This window comes from Lepisosteus platostomus, chromosome 2 (genome assembly GCF_059453375.1).
Source record: "Lepisosteus platostomus isolate fLepPlt1 chromosome 2, fLepPlt1.hap1, whole genome shotgun sequence".
Lineage (NCBI taxonomy): Eukaryota > Metazoa > Chordata > Actinopteri > Semionotiformes > Lepisosteidae > Lepisosteus > Lepisosteus platostomus.
Window position 1 is genome coordinate 35,049,263 of NC_142612.1, and position 21,405 is coordinate 35,070,667.

General features: G+C 37.7%; 1 protein-coding gene across 16 annotated transcripts in view; it reads left to right on the forward strand.

Moving 5' to 3' along the window:
* The window catches only part of agpat3 (1-acylglycerol-3-phosphate O-acyltransferase 3), a 107,040-nt gene extending 85,984 nt beyond the window's left edge, over positions 1-21,056 (forward strand). For all 16 annotated transcript variants that reach the window (XM_088607298.1, XM_088607250.1, XM_088607207.1 and 13 more), the window contains 2 exons: positions 9,871-10,069; positions 10,396-21,056. In XM_088607298.1, coding sequence (XP_088463424.1) covers positions 9,871-10,069; positions 10,396-10,484 — 288 coding nt within the window. In that variant the 3' untranslated portion in view covers positions 10,485-21,056. The remainder of the gene's footprint in view (positions 1-9,870; positions 10,070-10,395) is intronic.
* Positions 21,057-21,405: the final 349 nt, after the last annotated feature.

Here is a 21,405-nt window from a genome sequence, read left to right on the forward strand (position 1 = left end):
TCCTGCCATAAACCCCAGCTTGTGACTTAGAAGTCTAAACCCCCTACAGAAAGGATTAAATTCAAACCCCCGTCTTCACATCTTTCTTCATTCCCCCCTTATAAAATATGGCATACATCAGTGTAGCCTATTTTTATACATACAATGTCAGGGCAGATCTTTCCTTTCTTGGCGAACAGGTATGTATTGCCATGACATTGTACGTTCCACTGTTATAGCAAGATGTGATACATGTTTTTGTGTCTAATTTCGGGTGTGGTGCTTTAACCCACCGGTCAATATCTTCCGGTTTTGGATTTGATCGTATGGGGGAATCAGGGAAGGTAGGTGCGAGTGCAGACCCCCTCGACGGGGTGCGAGACAGTGTTAGAGTGGCGCTGTCATCAACGGCGCCAGCCCCTGCTACATCAAGTCCTTTCCCACTTCGAGTGAGAGTACAGATCTGCGGGCGCCCTCCCTCTAACAGGGGAGACCCTGATCCGTCTTTATCACACTCATACCAAGTGTTATCCCAATCAGACCCCCCTTCTCCATATGGCCACTGTGGGAATTGATCCCAATTATTTTTGTTCCCTACCTGTTTGTTCCCCTGTGGGAGAGCAGGATATAACTTAGTCGCCGGCTGTAGCACATTAACCAGTGCAGCGTGACCAGGAGTTAATTCCTTCTTTAGTTTCTCATTCTCCTGTACTGCATCTTTTAGCTTTTTTTCTATACTCTTTCGTAGCGAGTAAAGTATCTTTTCTTCCGGGTTTTTGTTTTCCCCGTAAACACACTTTTAAGTCACATCCCAATTTCTTTCTTTTTCCTCATGTATCTGCCACCACTGGTGCTGGCCGTGCACCAGGGTGGGAGCTACATGCTTGTGCTTTTGCCAATCAATACTCATATGCTTTCTTTACAGGCGTCTTCGCCCCAGACTCCCTCTGACAAACTCAACTTTTCGCATATTTTTCAGGACCCTGGGCGCAATTAAGGCCCACACCAATCCTGGATTATACGTGCATTTAATGTACCACTCAGCTCCAGAACCCCGGGCGCAATTAAGGCCCACACCGATCCTGAGCCACAGAACTCCGGGCGCAATTAAGGCCCAAACCAGTTCTGACCTTCAGAACTCCGGGCGCAATTAAGGCCCACACCAGTCCTGAATTACGTGCATTTAATGCACCACTCAGCTCCAGAACCCCGGGCGCAATTAAGGCCCACACCGATCCTGAGCCACAGAACTCCGGGCGCAATTAAGGCCCAAACCAGTTCTGACCTTCAGAACTCCGGGTGCAATTAAGGCCCACACCAGTCCTGAATTACGTGCATTTAATGCACCACTCAGCTCCAGAACCCCGGGCGCAATTAAGGCCCACACCGATCCTGAGCCACAGAACTCCGGGCGCAATTAAGGCCCAAACCAGTTCTGACCTTCAGAACTCCAGGCGCAATTAAGGCCCACACCAGTCCTGAACTTCACGGTAAGGGTCCAAAACCCGTTCAAAAACTCCACGCGCAATTAAGGCATACACCAGCTTCGAACGCCTGTACACAATACCGCAGAACCCCTGCCAGACCAAATTCTGGGCTTACAGCAAACAACACATTACATACACCGGTGTCTTCCCCGGGCCAGAGGAATTCAGAAACTCACGTTTACTCCGTCATCTCGGGCGATTCTCGCAGGGAGCAGAGATTTCCCAATCGGTCAGAGAGAGTCTGGACTTTTTTTTTAAAAAGAGGAGTCCTTACCTCTTAGTAATGTGAGCGCTGACCGTCTCTCCTGCCGATGGGAAGTTCTGCGCCTTCTGGAGCATCCGCCGACTACGCCAAATTTGTTGTAACAGAAGAAATAAGGTTCTTGATCCCGAGATGAAGTAAAAAAGATGAGTTTATTGCATGCAAGGAACAATAAAGTCGAAGTCTTGTTTCCCGCAAGAAACAACAAAACCGAAGTATTGTTCCCCGTACTGTTACAAACTTTTGGGTTATATAGTGTTTTCTTCTCCGTTTCTGACGTCACTCGGTCTGATGGTAAAGAGGGGGGTTCATGGTATTTGGCCAGTTTACGATGTTCTGGACAAATGGTCAGTTTAACATTACACCCAGGGGGGTTCCTAGCTTGCATCTGCAATCCTTATCAGTTAACCCCCTTTCCTGCCATAAACCCCAGCTTGTGACTTAGAAGTCTAAACCCCCTACAGAAAGGATTAAATTCAAACCCCCGTCTTCACATCTTTCTTCATTGCTGATAGGTTAAGCTTTCGAAACTCTGCCCCAAAGTCATGTGACTGGTTTTTCGCCCTGTTTCATTGGTTAAACACAATGATCACAAGCACCACCATTGTAACTGGGATGTGTAGTTTTTAATTCCGTTTGAATAATAACTGTACGTACTGTCTTCATATTTGGCCAGGGCTTTAAAGAGAAAGCGCGCCAAAAAATTTCGGTGCCATCGTCTCCGCTTTAAAGGTACCCCCGTGCTGGAAGAATTTGACCTCGGAACGTTTGCCCAGCGTACTGTTAAACCAACGCATTAGCATGTTAAAGCGATTCTATTGAGGGAGTAGCCCAGCTACCACTTAACACTGTACTTCCTACTTTGAATACCTGTGAAACAGGTTTAATTCGTCACAGCCAGCACTCCGGCAGAGAGGGGGTTGAGTAGTGGAAGCAGGCGAGATTTCCAGCGAAAGACACCTCCCCCTCAAAAACCCAGTAAGCAGTAATGCTTTAAGTTGAAAATCGAGGTAGATTTTGAGGATGATAAAGAGGATAAACTGGGATGGGAGGAGGGTTTGGTTTTGCATAAGGGGCGGGAGTATGATAATTGGAGGAATTTGCGAGAGTATAATAGTTTGATATATTTGATTTTGTATTGTGGTTGTTATCTATGTTTTTGGTTGGTATTATGTTTATATGGTTGTTTTTGTTGGTTGGCCGATCACCATTCTGAAGCCCTACCATAATCTCTGGTATGGGGAGACCCCAGAATTCTGTCCCATAGTTTAGACAGATGATAGATACTTTTATTGATCCCGTGAGGGAAATAAAGTAAATCATTTTCATTTTAGGAAATTATTAAACGCTCGGTTAAAAGCAAAGGAGATTGTCTGTTATAGTGGACATAAAAACAAGAGTTCGCTGGCATTATATAATTATACGAATTACACAAATATAATTATATCTTATTAATTTCTTGAGATACGCGATTCTTTTAATACAGTCTTTGCTGTGCTCTAGAGGATCCTTGTGATATTTCGAGCTCTGGTTGAATGATAAGTGTCGCAGTTTAAATCATTTTCATAGTTAGAAATTATGGAACGCTCTGTTAAAAGCAAGGGAGTTTTTATGTCCGTTGCAGTTCTTTTGCAACATGAATATAATTATATCGTTATTAATTTCTTGAGATACGCGATTCCATATTATATTCCCTATTAATCAAATTCTAAAAGTATGCTTGTTGACTCCGGTATCACGTTAGTTAAAGACTTCGAAGCTTAAAATGTTTAGGGAGAAATGGAATACTGGTGTGTATGTTTTCTTTAAAGTACCGAGACCAGCCATATACTGTATGTTTAAGTTCCAAAATTAATATCGTTTATGGCCTTCACATGCGTTACAGTATGCTCCTATTCTTTTTATGCTCAGCTACTAAGATTTCCCTTCAGTGGTAAAATTCAATATCTACAACGGGCACAGTAAAGACGTTTACAGTAAGTCTTTCTACGACAGACCAACGGACCACGAGTGCCCCTGTCAGTCAACCAATCACGTACCGCGTCATCTTGCGTCATGATACGCGACACCGCAGCCAATTACCTGCGGTACGTGTCTGTACCGCGCACTTTGAATGGCTGCATCTGTATGCATCTTGACTAACCAGAGAACCCCAGACTGCTGCCAAGTATTCAAAAAGCACCATGTTTATTAGAAGAATTAACCTGTCCCTCAGTCTCTAAGGGCCACATCTCTTCCAGGACAGGATGTTCCAACACAGCACTTGTCAACACCTGGGTTTTCCAGCACTGGGATTTTCTGACCATCACAGCAGCCCTCAACACAGTACCGCTCAGACGGCTCTGTGGAGCACATGAAGTAGATGTAGGATTAGGAGGTGCTGTCCAGGAACTAGAAGGTGTAGATGTGGAAGCTACGGTGGTGCTTGAGCAGAGGCAGCCTGGAGTGGATGTGCAGGGTGGAAGTGTGGCTGTAGCAGTCATCATACAGCAGCACCCAGGCAGCCTGACCAGAGCTGGGGAAGGCCGTGCAGTAGTGCACCAGTAGCACCAGGTTAGGGTCTGGAGCGTTTAACAGTCGCACCTCCAGGTAGACTGGGACAGGCCGGTGGTACTGAGGGTAGAACCTGGAGTAGCTCTCATCTGTAGAGATCCAGAGCTGCACCCCAAACACTCCCTGAGCAGCATAACAGAGGGCAGGTAGGGGCTCTTCTCCTAGTGACAAGTACTGTTACCTCATGTGTGTGGTCTCAAAGACAAGGCAAGATTATTTTCTTCAAAATGTTTGCATTGGGAACAAACAGCTGCTCTTTATTCGCTGTCTTGTAGCATTATACAGTGTTTTAGCCACCGTGTTAGTTAGAACTACAAAATCACCATGTATAGTATAAAGATATGTACTTGGAATGTGAAAGGGGCAAATAACGTAATGAAAAGAAAAAAATTCTGAATGTCCTAAAATGAGATTAGATGCAAATAGCACTTTTACAGTAAACTCACTTGAATGATATGGAGCATAAAAAACTTAAAAGAGAATGTGTAGGTCAAATCTGCATTTCATCATCCTCCACCAAAAAGTGAGATGTCATTATTCTCATTCATAATAATCTCCCATTTACAAACTTCTCAAATTATGTGGATAGTTGTGGAGGAGTCATTATAATTAAGGGATTACTCTATGGGGAAGAAGTGGTTATAGATATATGCCCCTATTGAACAAGATGAACAATTCTTTACTTATGTGTTTGAGCAACTCACTATTATGGACTGTAATAATGAAATCTTTGGGCGAGATTTCAATTTTTCATTCTGTCCTAGGATAGCTAAGATGCCACCTGGTAATGTGCCATTGTCTAAAATCTCCAAGACCGTGACCAATTTATGTACCAAAATGGATGTAATTGATATATGGAGATTCTTCAACTCAACTTCTAAAGGCTTCACAATGTACTCCTCACGACACCAAACAGCTTCTCATATTGACCACATCCTTACATGACCCATTTAGTTACAGATGTAGATACTATATGAGTTCAGGCTGGTGTTACAATGAATATGTCCCCAGTGAGCACTCTCTTGTCTGGAGACTAAATCCGCTCAGTCTACTGGATTAAGTTCCTTAAAGAGAAAATCAAACTATACCTAGAGTGCAATGACACTGAAGAAATTGATCCTAGAACAGTATGGGAGGCTTATAAAGCTTACAGTTTTATACTAAAGTTTGGGCACCCCGGCCAAATTACATGTTTTGTTGATTTTCTAAATGAAAATAAGTTAACACAACCTATGCAGCGAACATACTTAAACTTGACATATTTCTGCAAATATTAATGCACAGTTACTATTTTTTTGCTAAATCTAACAGATTGAAAAAATAAAACAGTAAACGTGGCAGTAAATGAGCAAAAACACAGAGATGATCAGTGTATATTTCTCAAAGTAATTAAATTATAACAGGCCTTAAATATCTTTTTATTATCTATCATGCTCTCCTGTGCTTATAAGATTGGCAGCGTTCAATGCACATCTTCATCTTCACTATTTGCCAGGGGTAAATTATTTTAAAATAGTTGGATACTTAGTTTCATACCACATATTCCTATATAACATGGTATAAAATTACATAGTAGCCCTTGTGTCTGCCATTCTTCCAATCCAGTTCAAACGTGTTTCATATGTCCACCTTCTACAATACTGCAGCTTCAGCAGAAAAAGTGTGTACAAAGTTCACAGAGACCATCACAACAATATCATTACAATAAGAAAAGGTACTTGGACCTGATGGTTACCTTGTTTATTTTTTTTCAAATGAAGGCTCAGATATACAACATTTATCTCAAGGCCATCAATAAATCTTTTAAGGAAGCTTTTGTCCCAGAATTTATTAATATTGCCAACATAACAATTATTCACAAGAAAGGAAAAGATCCAGAACTCTATAGTTCATAAAATGCACCAGTTTACTAAATGTTGATATGAAAGTGCTAGCTAAAATATTGACAACACGTTTATAGAGAATGTCTAACATTATCGACTTAGACCAAGCAGGGCTTACTAAAGCACAACGTTCATATAATAATAGTGGGAGATTGTTTAACATAATGCACCACCTTGACCATCTACAGGTTTCAGCCCTTTTCTCATGTCATTGGACACTGGAATGCCTTTGACAGAGTGGGCTATATGTTTGATATTATGTGGCAATATAATCTGGGTGAAGATTTAATCAAATTCAAGTTATGTTGTGCACCTAAAGCCACAATACAAACTAACGGTTTTATCTCCACGCCATTTAATCTGCACATGGCAATTATATTCATCATTGTATTAACAGTTACAACACATACACGTTTTTAAAAAAATCCTTTAAAACAGAAGTTATTAACCTTATTTCACACCCATGTGTGAGAGTACTGTGTGCCTAGCTGCCTTTTATGTTGGACAAATCTGGATTTTCAGTGTCACAAAGCAAGATCAACATGACTGTGTACAAGGAATGTGAACATTAGCAACACAGTCTAGGCAGTTCAGGCATTTAATTACCAGATAAGAGAATAACAGAGAAACAGCATTTGAATAGTAGTATTTACCATACATTTGTGTGAACAGTTAAATCTAAATTTTATTTAAATTTAATTTAAAACACAAGAGTTGCCATTTTAGCCTTAAAAAGGGAGCATTAGAAAACAATTACATTTAAAGGAATTAGAAACGCATCATAGTGTGAAGTAGGAGAAAGGCTGATAATCACTGGGCAGAATGGCTTGCTGGGCACACTGGATAGTTAACGCCTTCAAATTGCTTTCTCAGTTTGTCTGGGCGGTTGGGACAGAACTGAAGTTACCATCTCCTGTCTTTCTTCTTCAGTTTAATATGTCCCCAGTACCTAGAAGCCACTCTGGGGTTAAGGGATCATGAATGTAAAGTGAATATTTAACATACTATGATTTATCAAATTAATAAAAATGTCAATATAGTATACATATTGTTTAAAATATTTTATTATTGGAGAACAGGTTTATTTGTTTAGGATTTTAATTATTAACAATATATAAGACATATAAGACATATAAATAAGACATTGTGACTTTAAAAACACATTGTATTTAAAACTAGCATACTGTAAATACTTAAAAGAAGCCAGATTTAAAAAAACTTTTTAATAATCATTTAATTGAATTAGTTGCATACTATAACATACCTTACAGTAAAGTACATCAATAACCAGGTATCCTCCTACTATTCTCCTTGTCCTGTCATCAACTTTGGAGGGTTGTCCTGACTTCACATTGCTCCTTGGTACATCCAATGCCTTTGATATATTTTTATACCCCTCTCCTGATTGTTACCTTTCAACAATAAGATCCCGTAGATTTTTTGTCAGCTCCCTGCGGACTATGGCTATCCCAGTTGGATGCAGCCACGAAAATTTCAAGGAAATCCTACAGGAACAGCTGATTTCTATTTGGAGTTAATCAGAATCACTTTCATTGATGGCAGGTGTGTGCTACTTACTTTTGGACATGATTTTGAATGTGATTATTTAACTCAGGACACAGCTACAGCCCCCATTATAAAAGGGTGTGCACACTTATGCAACCAGGGTGTTGTAGGTTTTTTTTATTTAGATTATATTTCCTAATAATTATCTATTTGTGTTTCTCTTGTTGGTTGCAAGGTCACATTAAAGATGGAAAAATGTCTGACATAATTTAACTTGATTTCTGGCTTTACATCACAAAAAACTGCAATTTCAATAAGGTAGTGTAGACCTCTTATATCCTCTGTAGATGCCTCCAGGAAGTGGCCCTGTGGGTTTTATGGGATTTAGAGTTCTTAACTTAACTAGTGACAGTACTGGGAATGTGTATTTGGTTCATGTTAGCTATAATACTGAAAAGAACATGTTTTATTAAATTTCATCTCTACAGCTGACCTAGTGGTCATCTAATGTACAGTTAGTTTCATTTCCCATCACCCTCCAGACTGGCATCACAAAATTAAAAAAAAATGGTTGCAAACTGCTCCAAAGCTGTATAGCCAACTTTCCAGCATGAAGAGCTTTTGGTTTGTGCTTCTTCAGGCAAGAAGGAGAGTGCAAATAAAAAGAGTGCAGTTTCTCCCCACTGCAAGGAGACAAAACAGTACAGCCCCCCAAAAAAACACATATAAAAATTTAGAATTGAAATTTTATCATTGAAAAATGTATTAAGTTTTGTGGTCCTTCTTGTGGTCTTAATATTATTTTAATAAAACACCTCCAAATTGCTTTCTCAGTCTGTCTGGGGAACAGAACAGAGCTGAAATTACCATGAATGTGAATATATAAACATACTGAAATAATCATCACCCAGAAAACCCCCCAGACTTCTATTAAGTATTAAACTCTTAAATAAGACCTACAGAGGCCAAATAAGAGATAAGCTGCCTTCTTAATAAATACAATACAATCTGCAATTAAATCTCTCTCTCTCTCTGCACACCTGGATGCCACAAAACAAATGGGAACCTATCTCTCTATTCAAAAATGCACTCTAAGCGGGAAAGACATTTATAACTGAGAAAACTTTTACCCAGTTACCTCGTCCTTTTGTTTTTCTCCTTCCTGAGGTTTTAATGTGATCTTAATTTTATATGGTGTGTTTCTGTACTGCAATTTGACAATCATTAACCTATGACTTAATTAACTAGGTACACCAAAGTAGACTTTGCAGCTGTTTTTGTGTTTCAGGAGACTTGGTTTCTGGGGAATTGGTTACAGTGGTTTCTAATGAAGGGACACCACATCTCAGCAAACTTCCAGCTTTGAAGCTGGAAGTGTTTACTCTTCCAGGTGCCACACACTTTAAACACTTAGAGACTCCATGCTAGTCACCTAAAGCTGTAACAATGTAGTATACATTATTTATTATATTTTATTATTAGAGAATGTCTTTATTATGCCTACAGGACAATTTGTTAAAAGTACAACTTTTGTATTGGTTGGGATCAAATCCAGACCCTACTGCATGAAAAAGAAAGAATTTTACCACCGAGCCACCAATTTGCCTTATGTTTCATTTTCCATTACAACAGTGACTGATGCAGAAAATGTTTGTAAAGAAGGTACATTGTTGTGGACTTAAAGTGATCTTAAAGAAGAACAGTAATAAACAGATTAAGTGAAATAATTATTTCACTAACATCTAACTCACCACAAGTGCCACCTATCAATCTTCTTCAGCCAGTGAAAAGTTAAATTACAGGTAGGTGTGACAAATAATATTGCAGAGTGCTGTGGTGAGACTTTTGCCATGCATTGGTTGCATCAGTAGCACTTTTCAGGACAGCACACTCAAAGCGCTTTACAGGTAATGGAGACTCCCCCCTGCTACCACCAATGTGTAGCACCCAACTGGATGATGCAAAAGCAGTGAAAATGCACACAGAACGCTCACCACACATCAGCAATTAGAAGGGAGGAGAACAGAGTAATTAAGCCAATTCATAGATTGGAATTATTAACAGGCCATAATTGGTAAGGGCCAGTGGGATATATGGCTAGGACACCAGAGTAACACCCCTAACCTTTTCAAGAAATTGTGAAGTGAATTTTCAAATGAAGAGAAGATCTCTGAGATCGCTTTGTGCTATCTGCCTGCAGGACGCGCTACAGGACCTCTATCAGAAAGAGGGCACTTTCCCTGGCCCCCAGATCAAGCCCCCCCGGAGGCCCTGGACTCTTCTCAACTTCCTCTTCTGGGCCACAGTCCTGCTGTCTCCTCTCATTAACTTTGCCATTGGAGTGGCTGTCAGTGGCTCCCCTCTTCTCATTATTGGATTCATCCTTTTTATTGGAATAGGTATTTTTTAAGCTTGTGTTTTTTCATTTTACAATAAGTCTGTAAATCAGTATTGCAAAAATGATGCAATCAAAGAAGAAAAACACTATAAGAAAGAGTAGTACTGGGACTTGCAATCTTATGGTAATGAATGTGATTACAGATATGTTACCAGTGAAAGTATTATGATTGGGTGTGTGAGGGTGGAGATAAAGTATTTTGGTACCAAAATATAAAAAAATAAAAGCCTTTTTCTGATATAAAAGTATCAATCTCCACACACCTAGTCATCACTCTCACTGAAAAGGCACATACAAAAATTAACCTTTTTTCTATTCTTTCTTCAGCATGCTTTGCTGTGAGACGGCTCATAGGAGTGACAGAGATCGAAAAGGGCTCCAGCTATGGCAACCAGGAAGTCAAGAAGAAGAATTAGAGCACTTAGAAATGAAATTAAATGTTCTTTTTTATTCATTTAGAGGGAAAGGTATGGAGAAAATAGTTAATAAATAGTGCTAAGAATAATACAATTAATTGTGATACTGATGGAAAGGGGTCTACAGCTGTTAAAAAAAAATCAATTGGAAGAAATCTGAAAGTTCATTGCAGATACAACTTGAAGGGTAGGTGGTTGGAAACTCCATGCAAGGCACAGCAGTTAACTAAGCATTGTATTCTACTTCTGTCTCAGTAAAACATTTTTTTTTAAATATATATAGGGTACTATTTTCGGTTCTGATCCAGAATGTTTCTGTGGAAAAACAGATTAGTTCTGTTGCTGTCCGTATGGTGATGTGGATCAACCATAGAAGCAGCCCATTCTTTCTGTCATAAACTTTCAGGCTTAAAATCTGCAGAACACTATCTGAAACTAATTAAGTGTAGTTTTGTTTAGTGTTCTTCAAAATAAGCTGGCAATGTACTAAAGGAGCATGGTTGCTTTCATTCCTGAAATTTGCTATACTGCAAGGATCTTACTTGATTCTTGAGAACAAGTTAGTATTTAGGTTATATTAGCCCCCATTACTGTTTAATTTTAATGTTTTGTTGTGTTGTGTTAACATTAGACTGCTTCTTGAGCATCTCTTCCTCTTTAGTTGTTTCAAGTCATTCTTCATATTGATATGTCTCATCAAGTGAAAGTGTGAGTCCACTTACCAATTCCCTGTTCCCTTGTAAACTCTGGAAATGTTACAAATAGAAGTTAGGCAAAGAGATTGTAGTTTTGCTGAATTTGGTAATATTCTTAGTCTTGGTTCTTTATTAATGAAACACAAGACTGGTTATTCCACAACAGCCTGAGGAAATTGAGTAAACGCATATCTCTTTTGAATATAATAGTTGATGGGAAAATGCAATTATTTACATGACTGTTCACGTCACTCCTTACTGTAATTCGGCAGTTAACCTCCCCCTGTAGACTTGGGTGAAATGTTATTCCAGGACCAGCATTTTGTGAAATATTTGTAGAAAGGTTTAATTGAGCACTGAAGAAGAGTGAAATATATAATATATTCTATAATCACAGGTGTTATCTATCATGCTATCAGGTTAAATCCATTTTTTAGCAGAATCCCTACATGTGGCCATTCAGTCCGTACAACTGAAGCCAGCTGGTCCCGCCACAATCATGTTCTGATTTGAGTATTTTTTATTATGTGCTTTCTTTTTAGATACAGTTGCTAATTAAATTGTCCAGGAGGTGACTGATGGGATCTGTTGATTTCATGATGTGAGTTTTGCAGGATGTTAAGCTGTATTGCACTGTTCTTGCCTGTGGCTGAAAAATGGTCTGAATGAGTCATACAGAATGTATGAATGTGTTGGTAGGATCCAAAATCACAAGTTCATATTGTCTGTAAAAAACAGAAATGTGAAATGAATAACTCTTTGTTTAGGAAGGGGTTATACAGTCATAATTGAAAGTTTGTGAACCCTTCAAGGTATTCATTATTTTATATATTATAGAGCTATTATATGAACCTGAACTCTTAATAAACATATCGAATGAATATCCTAAATAAAGACTTCCCACACATAAAAAGGGATTTTAACTAATAGATTATTAGACTGATATTTAACAAATCACCAGATATTCTTGTGTGCAAAAGTAAATTTCAGTCAGTAACCTCCTTTAGCAGCAATAACAGTTGCTTCCTATAATCAATTATCAGTCTCTGACATCTTGCTGGAGGGATTTTTTCCCACTCCTCTTTACAAAACTCCACCAGCTCTGTAAGGTTTGAAGGATGTCTTGCATGAACAGCCCTCTTCAGGTCCTGCCACAGCAGTTCAATAGGATTCAGGTCAGGGCTTTGGCTTGGCCATTCCAGAACACGGAACCTCTTCTTCCTAAGCCATTCTTTAGTGGACTTGAATGTTTAGGATCGTTGTCTTGTTGAAACATCCACTTTGTGCCCAGCTTACGTTTTCTAACTGATGGCCTGACATTCTTCTCAAGAATTCCTTGATATTTCTCAGAATTCATGATTCCCTCAGTGATGTCATGTTCCCCAGTGCCAGAGTAAGAAAAGCAGCCTCATACAAGGACACTCCCACCACCATGCTTGACAGGAGGGATAAGGTTTTGTCGGTGGTAGGCTGTATTGGCTCTTCGTCAAACATGGGCCCTCTTGTTATGTCCACATATGGTTCAATTTTGGACTCATCTGTCCAGAGAACATACTTCCAGAACTCTACAAGCTTGTTCAGGTGGTCTCTGGCAAACTTCAGACAGGCAGCTTTGTTATTTTTTGACAGAAGAGGCTTCTTCCTGGGGACCCTTCCATAGATGGCATTTCTGTTTAGGGTTCTTCTTATTGTTGATCTATGCACCACTACTCCAGAAGCAGCTAGGGAGGCTTGTAGCTCTCTGGATGTTATTATATTTTTACCTCTTTTATTATTCTCCTTGTGGTCCTGGGTGAAAATTTAGGTAGACGTCCACTTCTTGGCAGGGTTGCCATTGTTTTAAATGCCCTCCACTTGTATACTATTTGCCCAACAGTGGATTTATGGAGTCTGAATCTTTTTGAAACGGCTATATAACCTTGTCCAGATTGATGAGCATCTACTACTTTTTTCCTCAGTTCTGCTGAAGTTTCCTTAGCTTGTGGCATGATTCTAGACTCGTAGGAAGAGAACTGACCTGCTTTCTTGCAGCTATTTATGTTTGCTCCACCCTAACACATCATTTCAGATGTTCAATTTCTTTGGTTATCTCGGTTAATTGGTTAACACTCTGTCATTGACCCATCTGATCCTCCTTTACCTTGAAGTAAATCATAGAACTAAGGGTTCACTTATTTGTGCGCCTGCACAATTTGTGTATACTGTGTTAATAACTGTGTTATTTTTGCTGCTTGGACATTTTCTTTCTAAACACTCAAATTGGTGAATAATTATACTTCATTTCAATTAAGAAGTGACAAATTCTGATTAAATATGCATTTTGTGGTAAAAAAACAAACAAAAAATCTCAAATTATGTAATGGGTTCACAAACTTTCAAGCATGACTAGGTCTAGACTTTCTTGAAAGCAGCCAGAGTGATCTTTCATGGAGTGGAACTCTATGCAGTTCTAGCTCCACAAACATCCTGTGCTATGGACTATAAGATGGTGCTTAGAGGCAAATGGTGTAATTACTGTAGATTGGTTAACAGCCCCAGATGTGAGATTGTGTGCCGGTTATTATCCTTCAGCTTGATCAGCTGGGATCTCATAAAATAGAAGAAAAATATTAATTATTTTTAAATAAGAGGGAAATCGAAGATAAAAATATTATTAGTAGATTGTGTTTGCCAGAATCTTTATAGGAGTTCTTAATATGGGGATAATGAGCAAGTAAAGGCCATTCCCTCATTTCAAACAAAGCTCTGAACTGGAGATTGTTCCAGTCTGCCTCGTGAATTCTGAGCTCTGGCACTTTTAAATAAAAAATCTTTAATAATAATTTAGTTTCATCTGAGAAACCGGTGTAACTGACAGCTTTTAATGCTGTTCTTCAGCAAGCTAAAGGAAATTTTATATTTGCTTCAATAAAAAGTCCCTTTCCTTTCTGAATTTGGATTTGTATTTGTTCCTTCTCTATGTATTTGGAATCTGTTTCCCAAAGTAGGGGCTGACACCGTTTCCTTGTCTTGATGTCTTTTTTACCTGTCCCATTGTTGTTTTCATCCTGATGAAAAAAGGTGATTTTTTTCCCTCCTTGACCAAGAGCAAAATGAATTTTGGATTTGGAAACGGTGTTCCTTTATAATGCCCTATTCATGAGCACACAGTGATGTTAATAATGTTTTTATCTTATCATTAACTTAACTGCTTTCTCTGTAGTTTGTTTATATTGGAGTCAGGGTATCTATAATTCAAGATGAAAAAGCATTTTAAAATATTTAAAATAGACCTTGCTGTCTATTATGAAGTCAAATTATGAATAATCCTAGAAAAGTAAAAGTAGGCAAACTATTGCTTGTTTAGTTTTATCTGTCATTTCAAAACTGTCTGTCCTACTTTTCTGTCTACGTCTCTGTGGAGAATTTTGCGTCTGTTGTGGAACTGTGGTTTTAGTTTCTAATTTTTTTCATCTAAGATGTGCTTGCCAAAATGAGTAACCTGCATCTCTAATAAATTAATGTGCAAGCCTTATAGATTGTCTTGGGAGGTTCTAATAAACCAGGGCACTGATAGCACTGATCTCACATTACTGTTTTGTTGGTGATTTCCAGTTGAAAGAAATTCTCAGCAGAACAGAACACCATGGGTGCTTTTGGTTTTTGAATGGATGCAGTGTTGTGAAACACTGTTTTTTAGAACATGAATAAAACAACTGGAAAACAGTATACAGTAGGTTAATAAGAACATTAAGTAGTAAATAACACCCACAGTTTGTTTACATGTATAATTTCATACACTGGTGATTCATTGTAATTCAAATCATCAACAAAGGAACTGTCATTCTACATTTTTGGTGGGGTACACTACAATTGTATTTATTCCTATACAGTAAATGGGACAGTAGGCTATTGTTCATCAGGCTGCTTTGAATTTAAGCAGCTAGCTGACTGGTGAGCTGATTTCCCCTTTGCCTCTAAACTTTATCATCAGTGTAGTGGAACTCACTAGCTTTCTAGTTTATATCCAAGTATAAAGTGTATGGTTCACCTCATGCACTTTATACTTGGATATTTGCATTTTGACTGTCTTGTGTTTTTAAGGATTGGATGAGACTTTTGTTTGGTTAAAAGAAGGGCATTGCACTCCAACTGAGAGATAGATCAGTGCACTGAATAGAACTAGTGTCAGAGCACAGTTGTGTTAAATATATAAAACTAATACTGTGAATATGTGAAGAAACTGGCTAGGTAGCTAGTAGTTATACATTTTTGTAGATCTTTTTGTTTACTACAGTTGGTTGTGTTTTCACTCTCAATAATATGGTCTTATTGATATTAGAATATCAACTCATAGCTGTGTGTTTTCAGGGTAATGTGCAACTGAACTGATAGGGGGAGAAACTGAGGTACATAGAAGAAATATTAACACATAAATACAGCATATCTGGCAGACTATTAAAAAAAAGTGTTAGGAGATGTATTATGGATAACATCCAGGCAGTGAACCAAAACAAAAAACATAGTACAGAACAGAAAAGAGTGGCAAATGCAAGTTAAGAGTAGGTATGGTGAAATTTTACTATTGTTACAATTGTTTTCACATTACAAACAGGATCAAATGAAAGTCTAAGGAAGTGCAAGCAGATCTGTTCCAGATCATAAGGATGTGTGTTATAAAGCTAGAAAGAATTTAATATTTTTATTCTTCCTTAATAGTGTCTACAGAATGTATCTCTAGTTTTGTTTATATTTTTAAAGATAATAAATAAGTTGATCCCAAATCTTTTTTGGATTCTTTTGCTGTTATTGCTGTTTTTTTAACCTAGGGAATTAATAATATAAAGATGAACTACCTGCTTGGCTGTTGAGGATGACACTGCAAATTGAGCTTGAAACCATAATAGAATCATGTGCATAAGTGAGCTCTCATTGACCCGTGGCTTGCTCACATCAGATAAATTTGTTCTTTGTCCTACTTTTGCAATCCTGTGAACTTGAAGTGAACCCTGTGAATGTCCTTGAGGTGTCTGATTTTATATTGGCAGCTATTTGTGGGATTCAGGGGTGTACATGAATCATGTCTGTGCAGGTTTGCAGTATCCCTTGGTGCTGAACTGTTTTGTAGACCTCCTCCTTAAGGCAATTATTCTGTTTCTTATAGTAGATGTTAGCCTCCCTGGAAAGGTTTGTGCCAGAGTCCAGGAAAACAGACTGTGCCCAATAGCTGAGCCTTCGATACAGGAGGAACAATGTTGATTCCGTTCTATTCCTGGAACATTAGACCAACTCTTTGTCCTTACAAGGGTATTTAAGGGGGTTATGAGAGTTTGCCGCCCCTGCCTAGATGTTTTGTGGACATGGAGAAGGTTTAAACTGTGTACCCCAGTGTATCTTGTGGAAGAGTATGGTATTTTGGTGCCGCTGTATTTGTGGATCGAGAATTGTATCTGCATGCTCGGCATTAAATTGACTCTTCTGTTCGTAATTGTCGTTGACACAATATCAAGGCACAGCCAAGGTTTGGGGTGTACTTAGTTTGGGAACCTGAGGGTTATATCTCTGCTGTTTTCAGATGATAATAACAACAATAATAATAATAATAATAATAATAATAATAATAATAATAATAATAATAATTGCTAACACTTATATAGTGCTTTTCTGGACACTCCACTCAAAGCGCTTTACAGGTAATGGGGACTTCCTTCCACCACCACCAATGTGCAGCATCCACCTAGATGATTGGACGGCAGCCATAGTGCACCAGAACTCTCACCACACATCAGCTATCAGTGGGGAGGAGAGCAGAGTAATGAGGCCAATTCATAGATGGGGATTATTAGGAGGCCATGATTGGGAAGGGCCAATGGGAAATTTGGCCAGGATGCCAGGGTTACACCCTACTCTTTTCGAAAAACACCCTGGGATTTTTAATGACCACAGTGAGTCAGGACATCGGTTTTACTTCTCATCCGATGGCACCTGTTTACAGTATAGCGTCCCTGTCACTATACTGGGGAATAAGAACCCACATGGACCGCAGGGTGAGTGCCCCCTGCTGGCCCCACTAACACCTCTTCCAGCAGCAACCTTAGTTTTTCCCAGGTGGTCTCCCATCCAGGGTGGTGTCTTTGCCTCAGAACAGCTGTGAGAAGCAATATCTAGCTCAGTAGCTGACAAAACTAATTAAATGTTAAATATCTTGTGTGTTGTATGTTCAATAATACTACAATTCAGATTGGAAAGGGTCAGATTAATGCAGGTCTTCTTATGAAATATATTTTTGGAGGTCTCCACATTATTGAGAAAAAGGTGATGGGCTATGTGATCCAGAAGGTACCAGTTTGAACTAGTCTCATGATTAACTGAGTGTTAATAGGATTTCCCAAGCAGCCTAAAATTCTGCAGGTGATGGAGCTGGGATTAGCAGACCACGGCCAAACTTCTTGGGTACCTGCGGGGCTGTTGTTAGTGATGGAGGTGCCACAATGTGGTGCTAAACTGTCTGTATGATGCTGTGGAGCTTGTTATGTTTTAAAAGATGACTGGCCTAATGGGTGAACGAGTCACAGAGAAGCCTGTTTGCTCTTCCACATACTCCCTGTGTGAGTAGAGGGGTAATCACAATTTGCAATTCCAAATAGATTGGGTATATAATTAAAATATTTGGTGATTCCAAATTTTAAAACAATACCATTTATATCATGTTTTGACCAAAACCCATGTAGATACAGAGCAGAATGCAGAATGATGTTACACTAAAATTTAACACAACAAAGAAGGAACTTGTTAAAGGCGCAAAGGGCTATATTGATCTGTCCTTCAGAGATTTATAAAGTATACTCTGTTTTTTTTCCTTTTCTTAATTTACAAAAGTGTAAATGAACTAGGTGTTGCTGTGCAAAGGCTGGAGAAATCTGAGGTAAAAGATTTCCTGATCTTGGACAAGAATAAAACCTAAATCTGTTTTCCATACTAAGCTTTCATAATGTTTCATATTTATTTTGTTTTTAATCACTCAGAGCATTCATATTTCCTCTGCTGCTAAAACAGAATATAACTACAACCATTCTGTGATATTTTAATTGCCTCAGTGAGAGTTTACCGTTGCACACTGGAGTCTTCTTAGTTAAAAGCACTAGCATGGCCTTCAGTATGTGTCATCTGTTTTCCCTCAAGTTTCTTTGTAACCTTCTGTTAAATAAATGTGAGTCACGTTAAAATGAAATAATGGCATTACTATGGAGATTTTGTTACTTTTTTAACTAAAATAAAGTCCTCATAGAAATTTAACATAAAGAACAAAAGCTGACCTTTCTGGTTTTAGTGTTTGGTAAATGCCTGGTCTGTGAAGATTTCTCAGTCTTTCTCTGTTGCTTTGTTTCCTTTATGCAAAGAGATCTTTTGCAGCCTGTTAAATCAATTAGTCATTGCTGTGATTAATATACAAATCATGCACACTGTACCTTGAAATCTTTGAATAATGGTTAGACATTCTAACACAGTGCTGAACACGTTTATAAAGTTTTGTTTACAAATGTCAAAGAGTAATATGATTTTTTATCCAATATAAATTCTTGTTAATAATTTGTTAGATAAGAGGAAAGAAATTTAAGAGCAAATAATTTTAATCAAACGTACTTTTAAGAAATACCAGTTGTATTAACTGTTGATTGTTTTACACAACTGATAAATCTGCATTTTAAATATATTACTGTAGTTATTTTTAAGTATAGATAATGTTGGGAAGTGTAATCAAACTTAAGAAGAAACAAATATATAACAAATAAATGTTCCCCACTTTGTCTTCCCTTTAATTTGCTTTTTTTTCAACTTTTAAGATATAACTCTTGTCTCAGAGATGGACAAGAGGTTCAGTGTTCACAGTTCTGCCTTGTACCTTGCACATTCTAGGAAAGGCTTAGCACTGAAAATATTTGATGGGTTGAGGAAACAAAATCTGTTTTAAGAAATCACTTGGTGTGCTTGCTTGGCAATACAAAAAGAATATATTGATTAATTAAAATACTAAATAGTTTAGATTTTTTCCTACATTTTAAAATGTTTTATCATTGACTGTTTCAAGATCAAATGGCTACACTATAGAAAAGTTAGTTACTAACATTAAAAAACTGACCCTGTTTATTATCTAAAGAAAATATTTCCATGTGGATCTCACAGAGGAAGAGTAGTTGAAAGCAGTGTTGTCTTTAGCAGTAAAATACACAATTGTAATTATCCAGCTAGATTTTCTTATGTATATCTTTTAAACTTGCAAACTAGGTAAACCATGTTTTGAAAGTGAAAGGGTTTTTAAACTGACATCCTTTCTCCATAGGGTACATTAGGACACTTTGACTTATGTGTTAAACTGTCATTTACCACTGATGTGAAAAAGCTAAGTGGTAAGTAGGCAGGTAGGTTGTCCTATTCAGTTTCAGTGTCCTAAAGAGTTCTAATATTTTGTATGACAGAGTGATGTATTGTTAAATCCTTATGACTGAAGTTCTACATTTTTATTGTTGAATTACTCACTCAGATTTGGAATTCAGCATTTGAAGAGCTCTAATATTTCTTTGAAATTTCTGAAAGTCCTATAGCTAAGCAGTGATTGCTTTCACAGAACAGTGAACAGGAAAAAAGTTATTCTGATTTACACAGTTTAACACCACAGCATAGCAGAACAAACCAGCCCAGACTTCTTAAACAGTGGATCAACTTGCAGTGTCACAGGAAAACTCAGTAACTTTATCTGGTGCCACTGGCTTAAATCACAAATTGAATGCATACAATATTAGACCTACAGAGCATAGAAGTCAAACAATAATGACTATTTTGTTTCTAAAATTTTACAAATTAAGCATTTCAGCAGTTATGGTATGTACAGTATTTTCATATATTATGTCAATAAGATACAATAAGTCCCCTGGTATAAAAACACAGGAGCAACTAAGATTTCTTCAGATGCAAGTAATGTTTTATAATATTTGGTACAATTCTATGTTGCATCTTTCATTCTGCATCACTGCACCAAATAATGTTTTATTTGTTGAAACATTAGATTCCTTTATTTTTCTGCAAAAAATAACCTTTACTGATAATGATTCAGGAGAACCAAGCTAGCTTACATGACACAGTGATATGATATAATATTTAAGTTACTCAATCTCTGGTTACCACATGGTCAAAGAGTGATACATTAAAGGTAAAATTATTTTCCTTAGTTGTATAAATGTGTGTTTTATTCATTATGAGGTTAAAGGCTACAATCATGATCTGTACCCTTAAGTGTCATAATTATAATATGAGCAGAATCCCCTGGGTCACAGAGTAATACACTGTAATCTGACTGATAGACCATTTTCCTTCTCTCCTCAAAACATGTTTATAAATGAATGGCTGGGTGAAATCTGAATGGTTGGCATATTTATGATCTTATCTTAGACAGGTAAAGCCAGATTAAATTGTGTAAACAAAACCATTTAGATGAAATGCAGACCTTCTGATCAACCAGTAGAAGGTAGAAGGGATTTAGCATCTTCATATTGACCTGTATGAAACCTGGTCATATAGGTCAATTATCCATTATACAAATAAGAATCTCCTTAGTCTGATTCAGCTAAAGACTGTATGAACGTGTAAATTCATGTCTATTCCTACCTAGATAAAAACAAAACATAATGCCTCCTGTACAGTTGTAAACAATAAATAAAACCTGGTCACCTAGGCTGTTACTTTTATTGCATGTTATTATGCAGTATTGCACACTAACAGAGTCAAAAAAGACTTTCAGGGATTCATTTCTAAGTAGATGCACAATTGTTCATCTGGCCTGTGGAACACAGGCATTGTATTTGCATTTGAATCTCAATAAAGACATCTTGAATAGATTAAATATGCCTCTTTTTCTTTGTTTAGTCAGGAGTTACATCTTGAATTAATCACATTTTTAAAATTTCTTTCATGAGAAAACATTCAATGCCGTGATCATGAATACATAATAAAATAATAATATTGTAAAGTGATTATTATCAGACATAAGAATAATTCTTTGCTTTTTTATAGCATTTTTCATCACAAAGGAACTCATTTTACATGGGAAAGGACCCACTTGATCCACAACTGAAGTACACCCCTTGAAAAGTTGTGTGTTTTTCAACATATTTGCAAATATGGCTATTTGATCTTCAATTCAACAATATTGATAAATAAAGGTGATCTAATTTAACAAGTAACAATGAAAA